A 14,023-nucleotide genomic window follows, 5' to 3' on the forward strand; every position below is an offset into this window, starting at 1 on the left:
GTGGTGGGCGCCTGTAGTCCCAGCTACTCGGGAGGCTGAGGCAGGAGAATGGCGTAAACCCGAGAGGCGGAGCTTGCAGTGAGCTGAGATCCGGCCACTGCACTCCAGCATGGGGGACAGAGCGAGACTCCGTCTCAAAAAAAAAAAAAAAAAAAAAAAAAAGAAAGAAACTTCTCTGCCGGGCGTGGTGGCTCACGCCTGCAATCCCAGCACTTTGGGAGGCTGAGGCAGGTGGATCGTCTGAGGTCAGGAGTTCGAGACTAGGCTGGCCAACATGGTGAAACCCCGTCTCTACTAAAAATACAAAAAATTAGCCAGGCGTGATGGCACATGTCTGTAATCCCAGCTACCTGGGAGACTGAGGCAGGAGAATTGCTTGAACCTGGGAGGCGGGGGTTGCAGTGAGCCAAGATCGTGCCATTGCACCCCAGCCTGGGCAACAGAGCAAAATTCTGTCTCAAAAAAAAGAAAGAAAGAAACTTCTCTGCCACCATCCCTAGTTTTTACAATCTCTTTTTCTAATTCCCCCTCACTTTCCTCTCACCTCTATGTTAACTCTCGTTTTGTCCATTCTCTAGGTAAGATTCTCCGGGATATGGAAAGGGTCAACAACACACTGTGGACTGTGTTTATCCTGACAGGAATTCCTTATCCACTCAGGCTAAGGACACTCTTTTTTGTGTTCTTTTTGCTAATCTACATCCTGACTCAGCTGGGAAACCTGCTTATTTTAATCACTGTCTGGGCAGACCCCAGGCTCCATGCCCGCCCCATGTACATCTTTCTTGGTGTTCTCTCAGTCGTTGACATGGGCATCTCCTCCATCATCGTCCCTCGCCTCATGATGAACTTCACTTTAGGCGTCAAATCCATCCCATTTGGTGGCTGTGTTGCTCAACTCTATTTCTATCACTTCCTGGGCAGCACCCAGTGCTTCCTCTACACCCTGATAGCCTATGACAGGTACCTGGCCATATGTCAGCCCCTGCGCTACCCTGTGCTTATGACTGCTAAGCTGAGTGCCTTGCTTGTGGCTGGAGCCTGGGTGGCAGGATCCATCCATGGGGCTCTCCAGGCCATCCTAACCTTCCGCCTGCCCTACTGTGGGCCCAATCAGGTGGATTACTTCTTCTGTGACATCCCTGCAGTGTTGAGACTGGCCTGTGCTGACACAACAGTCAATGAGATGGTGACCTTTGTGGACATTGGGGTGGTGGTTGCCAGCTGCTTCTTCCTGATCCTCCTCTCCTACATACAGATCATTCAGGCCATCCTGAGAATCCATACAGCTGATGGGCGGCGCCGGGCTTTTTCAACCTGTGGAGCCCATGTAACCGTGGTCACTGCGTACTATGTGCCCTGTGCCTTCATCTACCTGAGGCCTGAAACCAACAGCCCCCTGGATGGGGCAGCTGCTCTGTTCCCCACGGCCATTACTCCTTTCCTCAATCCCCTTATCTACACTCTGCGGAACCAAGAGGTGAAGCTGGCCCTGAAAACAATGCTCAGAAGCCCAAGAACTATGAGTGAGGTTTGAAAGTGTCTTTCTCCCACTAGGGAAGCTGTCACAATTAGAATGTATGATAATGTTTAGGCTTCAGTAATTTTTTTTTTCTTCTTGCTTTTCCTCTTTTATAGAGCCATATTGTATGATCAAACACAGTTTAAGGTAAAATACTAACTTTCTAACAGTTCCTTAGTATCCTCTCAAGAGAACTCTCAGCCACTACAAGAGTACAGAATGACACCAAATTCTCACAAACTAAACCACATTAAACAATCCAGAAGAAAGAATGCAATAGTGTATTTTAAAATGTCTCAGTAGAGTTCAATATGATATTTCCCAATATGATATCTGACGGTTAATACTGAGTGTCAACTTGATTGGATAGAAGGATACAAAGTATTGATCCTCCGTGTGCCTGTGAGGGTGTTGCCAAAAGAGATTAACATTTGAGGGCTGGGAAAGGCAGACCCGCCCTTAATCTGCGTAGGCACAATCTAATCAGCTACCAGCAAGGCTGGAATATAAGCAGGCAAGGAAATGTGAAAAGAAAGACTGGCCTAGCCTCTCAGCCTACATCTTTCTCCCGCCCTGGGTGCATCCTACTCTCGAACATAAGACTCCAGGTTCTTCAGTTTTGGAACTTGGACTAGCTCTCCTTGCTCCTCAGACTGCAAATGGCCTATTGTGGGACCTTGCGATCATGTGAGTGAATACTTAATAAACTCCCCTATATATATATGTGTGTATATATATATTCCATTATTTCTGTCCCTCTAGAGAACCCTGACTAACACAGGGGTGAAAGATAAAAGACTATATATTGGATACAGTGTACACTGCTTGGGTTATGGGTGCACCAAAATCTCAGAAATCACCACTAAAGAACTTATCCATGTAACCAAAAACCACCTGTTCCCCAAAAACTATTGAAATAAAATTTTCTTAAAAAGCAATGTTTTAAAAAATACTATTTCTGGGGTTGGGCATGGTGGCTCATGCCTGTAATCCCAGTACTTTGGGAGGCTGAGGCAGGCAGGTCACCTGAGGTCAGGAGTTTGAGACCAGCCTGGCCTACATGGCAAAACCCCGTCTCTACTAAAAATACAAAAATTAGCCAGGCGTGGTGGCACACGCCTGTACTCTCAGCTACTCAGGAGGCTGAGGCAAGAGAATCGCGTGAACCTGGGAGGCAGAGGTTGCAGTGAGCCAAGATATCGCTCCACTGCACTCCAGCCTGGGCAACAGAGTGACTCCATCTCAAAAAAAATAAAAATAAAAATAAAAAATACGTTTTCAAAGCCATAGCCACAAGAATCTCAGGAAAAGTTTTCCAAAAAGAGGGAAAAGCTAATGCAAGGCTCTAGGATGGAAAAAAAAAAAAAAAAAAAAAAAAAATTGGCATGTTTGAAAGGAAAGCTAGTGTTGGTAAAAGGTAGTATATGGGGGAGAGGTTACATGACCACACTACCCGTGAAGGGTAGATGTTGTAAAGCCTCAGAAACTATGTAGGAAGTTTGGATTTAATCTAACATAATAGGTAATGTGTTAGCGGCACAAATTTAGCACCTTAAACAACATCCAGCCAGGCGCAGTGGCTCACACCTGTAATCACAGCACTTTGGGAGGCCAAGGCGGGTGGATCACCTGAGGTCGGAAGTTCGAGACCAGCCTAGCCAACATGGAGAAACCGCGTCTCTACCAAAAATACAAAATTAGCCAGGCATGGTGGCACACGCCTGGGAGGCTGAGGCAGGAGAGAATAGCTTGAACCCGGGAGGTGGAGGCTGCAGTAAGCTGAGATTGCACCACTGCACTCCAGCCTGGGCGACAGAGTGAGACTCTGTCTCAAAAAAAAAAAAAAAAAATCTACTGTGGAGTTGGGAGAGATGAGACTAAACCTCATGTTCATATATTTGAATTGGATGCCAAAAAAAAAAAAAAAAAATTCGGCCCAGCGTGGTGACTCACGCCTGTAATCCCAGCACTTTGGGAGGCTGAGGCAGGCGGTTTACCTGAGGTCAGGAATTCAAGATCAGCCTGGCCAACATGGTGAAATCCTGCCTCTACAACAATACAAAAATTAGCTGGGCATAATGCAGGTGCCTGTAACCCCCAGCTACTAGGGAGGCTGAGACAGGATAATTGCTTGAACCTAGAAGGTGGAGATTGTAGTGAGCTGAGATTGTGCCACTGCACTCCAGCCTGGGTGACAGAGCAAGACTCCATCGCAAAAATAAATAAATTAAATAAATAAAAATTCACCAACATAAAGATGATATTTAAATCTGTATATGTGAGACTGAACAAGTACTAACTGCATCACAATTAAACAGTTTCCTAAGAGTGGCTCCTGAATGTTACTTCTTTGTATCTTATTTTTGTATCTGAATGTTACTTCCTTGTATACTTATTGGCCTGTATTACAGGCTTTCACTTGTTAATTGAGTTCTCTCTCAGGTAATTTGGCATTTCTACCACCAGATGGAGATGTCCCACTGTCTTTCATTTACTCATTGTTCAACCAGAGGCTCTTAAAAGAATTTGGGGGTGGGGGGAGGGGTCAGGTTATGTCCTTCTACCAGTTATACAAATAAGCACTTGCCTTCATGCCGAAAAGCGAAAAGAATTTGGAGGGGGAGGGTAAGAGGTCAGGCAGTGGCTGCCTCTTCCTCCCTATTTGTTTTCTTAGTCGTTTGGTTTCCATGGGAATCCATGTTTGAGCAGCAACTCTGAATCCATTTACTGCCCCTCCAGGCTTGGGGCTGAGCCCAGAGACAAGCTGTGAAGAACAGCAGATGGGTAGAAAGAGGGGGGAGATTTATTTGGTAAATTTGGATAGCAAAAGAGGCCAACAGGTGCCGGGGGAGGAGTAGTGAGGTGCAGTGCACGAATGCACGAAGGAACGTGAAAGGCAGACAATGTTTTTTAGTTCAAATAAAATTTGGGAACATTAAAATAGTTTCCAAAACCAGTCAGGAATACTCTGTTCTCTCCCCATAGATCAGCTTACGACACACTCTGGGTCTTGTATGTTACCAGGTCCTCCCTATCTCTTATCCAGAAAAAATCAACAGGTTTCAACCTGTAAAATCAACATGGCTCACACCTGTAATCCCGACATTTTGGGAGGACTAGGCAGGAGGATCACTTGAGCCTAGGAGTGCCCAACCTGGGCAATAGAGGGAGATCCCATCTCCACAAAAAAAAAAAAAAAAAATTAATTAGCTGGGCATGATGGCTCACGCCTATAGTCCCAATTACTCTGAAGGCTATGGTGGGAGGATTGCCTTAGCCAAGAGTTCAAGGCCACAGTGAGCCGTTATCTTTTTGCCAGTGTGGGCAACAGAGCAAGACCCTGTCTCAACAAAACAAAAACGTCAGCAGACAAGTGTCAGAACCTGCCCAAGGTTCTCCTCACGTGTCCTCCTGTTCCAAAAGCCCTTTGGAGTAAGAGGAGAGCTCCAAGGAAAGAACTCCACTGCATTCGCCAGGCAAAGCATAGTGCCGCATACAGTAAGCTCTCAGTAAAATATTGGTTGAATGAATGAATGAATGAATGAATGAATGAGCAATAAGAATCAGATGGCCTTGACTAGCCTTACTTAGTTCCAGCTTGAGAAAACAAACTCAGCACAAAGAAAAATAATCTATTCTGTCATCAAAATCATGAGAATGTGAATGTTTTCATTCACAGATTGAGTCATTCAAAGAATGATGAGGGTGTTTTGTTGTTGTTGTTTTGCTTAAATCAGATGTTTTTCATACTTGCATTACTAATACCCCAGTTTCTAAGAGTATTTGCATTTCAGTTTGTGACAATATTCGGGTATCCATTCACAGATAGCAGTTGATCTACATATGAACAGCTTTCTACCTTGAGATGGAATCAAGTCTTCCCTCTAATTCCTTACCCACCAGCCCCACTCTTCCTCTTCACTTTCTGACCCGCTACCCTGTTTAATTATCATTCTGCAGTTATCTTATTTATTTGCTTACATTTTTGTTGCTTGTCACTTCTATGAATGATAGATGACAACTTCTTTCTTTCTTCCTCACTAAGTTTTCTGTAAGTTTTATCGTCTAAATGTTCATCTTACATCTTACATCTTACTTTTTTTTTTTTCTTTTTGAGGCAAAGTCTCGCTCTCTCGCATGGCTGGAGTGCAGTGGCGCCATCTTGGCTCACCTCAACCTCCACCTCCCAGGTTCAGGTGATTCTCCTGCCTCAGCCTCCTGAATAGCTGGGATTACAGGTGCGCACCACCACAACCAGCTAATTTTTGTATTTTTAGTAGAGGCGGATTTCCACCATGTTGGCCAAGGTGGTCTCGATCTCCTGACCTTGTGATCCACCCCTCTCGGCCTTCCAAAGTGCTGGGATTACAGGCGTGAGCCACTGCGACGGGCCCTTACATTCTTTTGAAATCCGCAATTTAAGTGACTTCTTCATGACTCTAATTTAATCTGCTCACCCTCCTGCCCTCCAATTGGAAATGGCCTTTCCTTCCTCTGAACTTGTACGCAATTGATCTGCATTGCTTATAGCACTCACCTCTTATTCTCTATGCAGAACAGTATAATAATATTAACTATCAAATGTTGTGAACTTGGTGGCTGGGCACAGTGGCTCATGCCTGTAATCCCAGCACTCTGGGAGGCCAAGGCAGGCGGATTACCTGAGGTCACGAGTTCAAGACCAGCCTGGATTAGCCAGGCATGGTGGGGGGTGCCTGTAATCCCAGCCACTCAGGAGGCTGAGGCAGGAGAATCACTTGAACCTGGGAGGCGAAGGTTGCAGTGAGCTGAGATCCTGCTGTTGCACTCCAGCTTGGGGGACAAGAGCAAGACCCTGTCTCAAAAAAACAAAAAAAAAGTAGTGAACTTGGGAGGTTGGCCAGACACTGGACTGAATGCCTTAACCGAGTTTTGCTAAATCTACCACAATCCTATGAAGTAGGTGCTATTACCCTAATTGTATATATGAAGAAACTGAGGCACAAATAAAATGCCCAAGGTCATGCAGTTGCTATGTGGTGAAGGTAATTTAAACTCAAAAGTTACACAGCAGAATCTACATTGTCTTTAGAGCATAAACTTTGTTGTAAAATAAATGCGTTAGAGCCTTGGTTCCATAAGTCAAGGGTGCATGATCTTCAGCAAGTTGTTAGCCTCTTTAAGCCTCAATTTCCTAACTGACAAAATGAGAATAATAATATAACTAAGATTACTGTAAAAGAAAGTATTACTAAAGAGCCTCAGGTTGGACTTGTCAAAAAAAAAAGCAATCCATAAACAGTGACTTTTAGCACTACCTGCTTACCTATTTTATCTCTTATATCAGATTAATGCTCCTTCAAGAATGATCTGCTTTCATTCTCTGCCTTTATGACACCCAGCACAGTGCTTTCTATTTAGTAACTAACCATAGATATTTGTTTAATAGAGGAATGGATGGCTGGGTGGATGGATGGATACTTTACTGATGAGGGGCAGGATTCCTCCCCATCCGGATAATCTCTGGAACATTTTTTCCCAAGTCCATTTCCTCTTCAGTCAGACACTCGTCATCTTATTTATTTATTTATTTTATTTTATTTTTTGAGACAGAGTTTCACTCTTTTTTTTTTTTTTTTTTTTTTTGAGACGGAGTCTCGCTCTGTCGCCCAGGCTGGAGTGCAGTGGCGCGATCTCGGCTCACTGCAAGCTCCGCCTCCCGGGTTCACGCCATTCTCCTGCCTCAGCCTCCGAGTAGCTGGGACTACAGGCGCCCGCCAACTCGCCCGACTAGTTTTTTTGTATTTTTTAGTAGAGACGGGGTTTCACTGTGTTAGCCAGGATGGTCTCGATCTCTTGACCTTGTGATTCGTCCGTCTCGGCCTCCCAAAGTGCTGGGATTACAGGCTTGAGCCACCGCGCCCGGCCCAGAGTTTCAGTCTTGTTGCCCAGGCTGGAGTGGAATGGCGCAATCTCAGCTCACCACAACCTCCGCCTCTTGGATTCAAGTGATTCTCCTGCCTCAGCCTCCCAAGTAGCTGGGATTACAGGTGTGCACCACTATGCCTGGCTAATTTTGTATTTTTAGTAGAGAAGGGATTTCTCTATGTTGCTCAGGCCAGTCTTGAACTCCCAACCTCAGGTGATCTGCTCACCTCAGCCTCCTAAAGTGCTGGAATGACAGGTGTGATCCACCACACCCGGACTCACTCTTCATCTCTTGCCTGGATTTCTGGTATCTCTTCTGTCCATTCAGTCTCTTTCCAATTTTAAATCATTTTCCACACTTTGAATGGTTGACCTTCTAAAATATAGCTCTACGCCAGGCGCAGTGGCTCACGCCTGTAATCCCAGCACTTTGGGAGGCCCAGGCTGGTGGATCATTTGAAGCCAGGAGTTCAAGACCAGCCTGGCCAACATGTTGAAACCCCGTCTTTACTAAAAATAAAAAAATTAGCCAGGCATGATGGCAGGCACCTGTAATCCCTGCTACTCAGAAGGCTGAGGCAGGAGAATCACTTGAACCCGGGAGACAGAGGTTGCAGTGAGCAGAGATGGCACCACTGTGCTCCAGCCTGGGTGATGGAGTGAGACATGGTCTCAAAAAATAAATAAATAAATAAAATTATTAAAACCATCATAAGGCCGGGCGCAGTGGCTCAAGCCTGTAATCCCAGCACTTTGGGAGGCCGAGACGGGCAGATCACGAGGTCAGGAGATCGAGACCAGCCTGCCTAACACGGTGAAACCCCGTCTCTACTAAAAAACACAAAAAACTAGCCGGGCGAGGTGGCGGGCGCCTGTAGTCCCAGCTACTCGGGAGGCTGAGGCAGGAGAATGGCGTAAACCCGGGAGGCGGAGCTTGCAGTGAGCTGAGATCGCGCCACTGCACTCCAGCCTGGGCGACAGCGAGACTCCGTCTCAAAAAAAAAAAAAAAAAAAAAAAAAAAAATTTCAAGGCCTGGCGCGGTGGCTCACGCCTGTAATCCCAGCACTTTGGGAGGCCAAGGCAGGCGGATCACGAGGTCAGGAGATCGAGACCATCCTGGCAAACATGGTGAAACCCCGTCTCTACTAAAAATAGAAAAAAAAATTAACCGGGCGAGGTGGCGGCGCCTGTAGTCCCAGCTTCTCTGGAGGCTGAGGCAGGAGAATGGCGTGAACCTGGGAGGCAGCGGAGCTTGCAGTCAGCGGAGATCGCGCCACTGCACTCCAGCCCGGGCGACAGAGCGAGACTCCGTCTCAAAAGAAAAAAAAAAAAAACTAAAAAACTTTCAATGTCTTCTGATTATATTCAAATTTGTTAATATAGCATAAATGGTCTTTTACACTTGCCCCAAACTTCTTTTCAAAATTTTTTTTCCTATACATTTCTACTCTATTCTTTTCTTTTCTTCTTCTTCTTTTTTTTTTTTTTTTTTTTTTTTTTTGAGACAGAGTCTTGCTCTATCTTCCAGGCTGAAATGCAGTGGCCTGATCATAGCTCACTGCAGCCCCAACTACTTGGGCTCAAGGAATTCTCCCACCTCAGCCTCCCGAACAGCTGGGACTACAGGCATGTGCCACCACACCCGGCTAATTTTTGTATTTTTTGTAGAGACAGGGCCTTGCTATGTTGCCCAGGCGGGTCTCAAACCTATAGGCTCAAGTGATCCTCCCACCTCGGCCTCCCAAAGTGCTGGGATTGCAGGCGTGAGTCACCGTGACTGGACTCCCCATTTCTTTATTCATCTAAACCATATGGCGCTTAACATCCATCTTACATGTGACCTCCTCTCTGAAAATCTCTTCAGTTCATTCAGGGAGTGTTATTCAAGTCTCCCTTCTTCCCAGGGAACTTTACAACAGTTTGTCATATTGTATCATCTTTTTTTTTTTTTTTTTTTTTTTTGAGACGGAGTCTCGCTCTGTCGCCCAGGCTGGAGTGCAGTGGCGCGATCTCGGCTCACTGCAAGCTCCGCCTCCCGGGTTCACGCCATTCTCCTGCCTCAGCCTCCCGAGTAGCTGGGACTACAGGCGCCCGCCACCGCACCCGGCTAATTTTTTGTATTTTTTTTTAGTAGAGACGGGGTTTCACCGTGGTCTCGATCTCCTGACCTTGTGATCCACCCGCCACATCTGTTCAAAATTGCCCCTCTTCCCAGGGAGAAGCAGGGCCCGTGTCTTATTTGCCTTTGTAACCCCAGCATCCCAGTCCTGTCATCTCTCTCTTAATATGAGCATGAATGTGATTCTAAGTTGAGAAATGTCTACTTGTTTATTCTACTTTCCCCCTAAATGTAGGCCTGGTAGGTGAAATCTCAAATGTATTTGCCAAATGTTTGTTGAAAACGTAACAAATTGGATGATCTACCTTGGAGCTTATGTCCCAAAAGAAGGAAAGGATTTCTATGGCCTGGGCTAAATCCTGAGGTGATTCTGCCATCTGGAGATACAGAATCATGAACGTTTAAGCTGCTTTGGTTTTTGATTGGACTTACTTCTGGAGGTCACAGAGGTTAGCAGGCCTGAGGTTTGTTGATGGACTTCCATATTTTAATTGAATTTAATACAAGTTAATTTGAATATGCAAATTAAACTATAATTGGGATCCCCAACAACAATATAAAGAATGCAATGGAATCCCACTCTGGCATTTCATGCAGTGAGCCCAGGTTGAGTCTCTCTGCCCTCTTGTCCCTCTCTATATAAGCATGAGTGTGACTCTATATTGAGAAGTGCATAGTTTTATTCTACTTACCTTATAAATAAATGCAGGACACCTACTTCCTCCAATATTCAACCAAATAAATGACAAGAACTTGTTATAATACCAGAGCAAAAGCAGTCTCTGGGACATTCCTTCCTCAGAAATTTTTCAACTTTGACTCTAGACTTTGTCTTAAGCAATGCTTTAGAAATGACCATCAGGGGCCACGTGAGGTGGCTCACCCCTGTAATTGCACTTTGGGAGGCCGAGGTGGGCAGACCACTTAAGTCCAGGAGTGCAAAAACAGCCTGGCCAATATGGCAAAACCCTGTCCCTACAAAAAATACAAAAATTAGCTGGGCATAGTGGCGCTGAGGTTGAGAGGCTGAGGTGGGAGGATCACTTGAGACTAGGAGGCAGAGATTATACCAGTGCACTCCAGCCTGGGCAACAGAGTGAAACCCTGTCTCAAAAAAAAAGAAAGAAGGCAAGGCAGGGCAAGGCAGGGCAAAGCAAGGCAAGGCAAGGCAAGGCAGAACCATCATTGATTTATTATTGTAGGACTCTGTAGAAATTGTTGCAATAGACGCATCTTGCTGATTGATATAGATGTTCACATATACAAGCACAAAGTGTTAAAGCTGGGTAAGAAAATCATTGGGTCTAATTCCATCAATGCAGATTGAAGTCCGAGAGGTAAACACTTGGGAAAATTCCTAAGGGGATTGTGCAGCAGTATGATCACTGCTCACTGCAGCCTCAATCTGCCAGGCTCAAGTGATCCTCCTGTCTCAGCCTCCCAAGTACCTGCAACTACAGGTTGCCACCATGGCTGGATAATTTTTTTTTTTTTTTTTTTTTGAGACGGAGTCTCGCTCTGTCGCCCAGGCTGGAGTACAGTGATGCGATCTCGGCTCACTGCAAGCTCCACCTCCCAGGTTCATGCCATTCTCCTGACTCAGCCTCCCCAGTAGCTGGGACTACAGGCGCCTGCCACTATGCCCGGCTAATTTCTTTTTTTTTCTATTTTAGTAGAGACAGGGTTTCACCGTGTTAGTCAGGATGGTCTTGATCTCCTGACCTCGTGATCCGTCCGTCTCAGCCTCCCAAAGTGCTGGGATTACAGGTGTGAGCCACCACACCTGGCCTTTTTTTTTTTTTTTTTTGAGGAATCTCATTCTATTGCCCAGGCTGGAGTTCGGTGGCACAGTCTTGGCTCACTGCAACCTCCACCTCCTGGGTTCAAGCGATTCTCCTGCCTCAGCCTCCTGAGCTGCTGGGATTACAGATGTGCACCCTGACGCCAGGCTAATTTTTGTATTTTTACTAGAGATAGGGTTTCACTATGTTACCCAGGGTGGTCTTGAATGCTTGGCCTCAAGTGATCTGCCGACTTTGTCCTCCCATAGTACTGGGATTACAGGCGTGAGCCACCATACCTGGCTTTTTTTTTTTTTTTTTGAGTAGAGATGAGGTCTCACTATTTTGCTCAGGCTGGTCTCATACTATGAATTCAAGCAATCCTCCTGCCTTGGCCTCTCAAAGTGTTAGGATTACAGGCATGTGCCACCACGCCTGGCCCCAAGGGGATTTAACTGGGAATAGGAAGAATTTGACTAGAACCGAAGTTCGATGATTTTTCCACTAAAAATGAAAATGTATGTCATATGAGTTCTATTTGTCAAGTAGACTTTCAATATAAATTCTAGGAGGTTGGAAAGGATATGAAGTTATATTCACATGCATCATGCCCAGCTGGCATAGAGTGGATGCCCAGTAGGTATTTTTTTTTTTTTTTTTGAGACGGAGTCTGGCTCTGCCGCCCAGGCTGGAGTGCAGTGGCCAGCTCTCGGCTCACTGCAAGCTCCGCCTCCCGGGTTTACGCCATTCTCCTGCCTCAGCCTCCCGAGTAGCTGGGACTACAGGCACCCGCCACCTCGCCCGGCTAGTTTTTTGTATTTTTTAGTAGAGACGGGGTTTCACCGGGTTAGCCAGGATGGTCTCGATCTCCTGACCTCGTGATCCGCCCGTCTCGGCCTCCCAAAGTGCTGGGATTACAGGCTTGAGCCACCGCGCCCGGCCCCAGTAGGTATGTTTTGTAGAGACGGGGTCTTGCTATTTTGCCCAGCCTGGTATTGAATTCCAGGACTCATGCAATCCTCCCACCTCAGCCTCCCAAAGTGCTAGGATTATAGGTGTGAGCAACTGTGCCCAGCCTAGTGGGTATTCTTTTTTTTTTTCTTGAGACAGAGGTCACTCTTGTTGCCCAGACTGCAGTGGAATGGTGCGATCTTGGCTCACCACAACCTCTGCCTCTTGGGTTCAAGCGATTCTAGTTTAGTTCATTTGGATGATAACAGCATCGATTAATATTATCATTTATTATTATTATTATTATTTTTGAGATGGAGATTCACTCTTATTGCCTCAGCCTTCTGAGTAGCTGAGATTACAGGTGCGTGCCACCACACGCAGCTAATTTTTGTATTTTTAGTAGAGACGGGGTTTCACCATGTTAGTCAGGCTGGTCTCCAACTCCTGACCTCATGATCCACCCACCTTGGCTTCTCAAAGTGCTGGGATTACAGGTGTGAGCCACTGCATCCAACCCCTAGGTTTGTTTCAAGAATCTCATGAGGTCAGGTGCAGTGTCTCACGCCTGTAACCCCAACACTTTGGCAGGCCAATGTGGAGGAATCATTTGAGCGCAGGAGTTTGAGACAAGCCTGGCCAACATGGTGAAACCCTGTCTCTACTAAAAATACAAAAATTAGTTGGGCGTGGTGACAGGCACTTGTAATCAGATTACAAATGGTGTGTATGGAAGGATAGTAGATGTTTGGAGGGTAGAGACAGAGGTAGGTAATGGAAAGAATAATTTATCTTGACCGGTCGCGGTGGCTCACGCCTGTAATCCCAGCACTTTGGGAGGTCGAGGCAGGTTGATCATGAGGTCAGGAGATTGAAACCATCCTGGCTAACATGGTGAAACCCCATCTCTACTAAAAATATAAAAAATTAGCCAGATGTGGTGGCGTGCACCTGTAATCTGAGCTACTCAGGAGGCTGAGGCAGGAGAATTGCTTGAACCCGGGAGGTGGAGATTGCAGTGAGCCGGGTTCATGTCACTGCACTCCAGCTTGGGCAACAGAGAGAGACTCCGTCTAAAAAAAAAAAAAAAGAAAGAAAGAAAGCATCACACGGCCTGGCGGTGTGGCTCTCACCTCTAATCCCAGCACTTTGGGAGGCTGAGGCGGGTGGGGGAGTTCAAGACCAACCTGACCAACATGGAGAAAATAAAAATTTAAATTAAAAAATAAAAGTACAAAATTAGCTGGGTGTGGTGGCGCATGCCTGTAATCCAAACTACTCGGGAGGCTGAGGCAGGAGAATCGCTTGAACCCAGAAGGTGGAGGTTGTGGTGAGCCGAGGTCGTGCCACCGCACTCCACCCTGGGTGACAGATGAAGACTGAGTCTCAAAAGAAGACAAACAAACAAAAAAACAAACCTAGAGCTGGGCGTAGTGGCTCACACCTGTAATCCCAGCACTCTGGGAGGCCAAGGCAGGTGGATCACCTGAGGTCAGGAGTTCGAGACTAGCCTGGCTAACATGGTGAAACCCCGTCTCTACTAAAAATACAAAAATTAGCTTGGTGTGGTGCTGGGTGTGGTGGCTCACACCTGTAATCCCAGCACTTTGGGAGGCCAAGGCAGGCGGATCACGAGGTCAGGAGATCGAGACCATCCTGGCTAACATGGTGAAACCCCGTCTCTACTAAAAATACAAGAAAATTAGCCAGGAGTGGTGGCAGGTGCCTGTAGTCCCGGCTTC

At 46.2% G+C, this 14,023-nt stretch overlaps 1 protein-coding gene across 1 annotated transcript; it reads left to right on the top strand.

Moving 5' to 3' along the window:
• The first annotated feature begins 413 nt into the window (after positions 1–413).
• OR10G3 (olfactory receptor family 10 subfamily G member 3) lies at positions 414–2,529 on the top strand. The gene has a single exon (XM_007990757.3). The coding sequence runs from the start codon at positions 596–598 to the stop codon at positions 1,535–1,537; it is 942 nt and encodes a 313-aa protein (XP_007988948.2). The 5' UTR covers positions 414–595; the 3' UTR covers positions 1,538–2,529.
• Positions 2,530–14,023: the final 11,494 nt, after the last annotated feature.

Source organism: Chlorocebus sabaeus, chromosome 29, assembly GCF_047675955.1.
Source record: "Chlorocebus sabaeus isolate Y175 chromosome 29, mChlSab1.0.hap1, whole genome shotgun sequence".
In the NCBI taxonomy this organism is placed as follows: domain Eukaryota; kingdom Metazoa; phylum Chordata; class Mammalia; order Primates; family Cercopithecidae; genus Chlorocebus; species Chlorocebus sabaeus.

Excerpts from the sequence above, each read along its gene's own strand:
- OR10G3 (XM_007990757.3), top strand. The coding sequence starts at position 596 with ATGGAAAGGGTCAACAACACACTGTGGACTGTGTTTATCCTGACAGGA.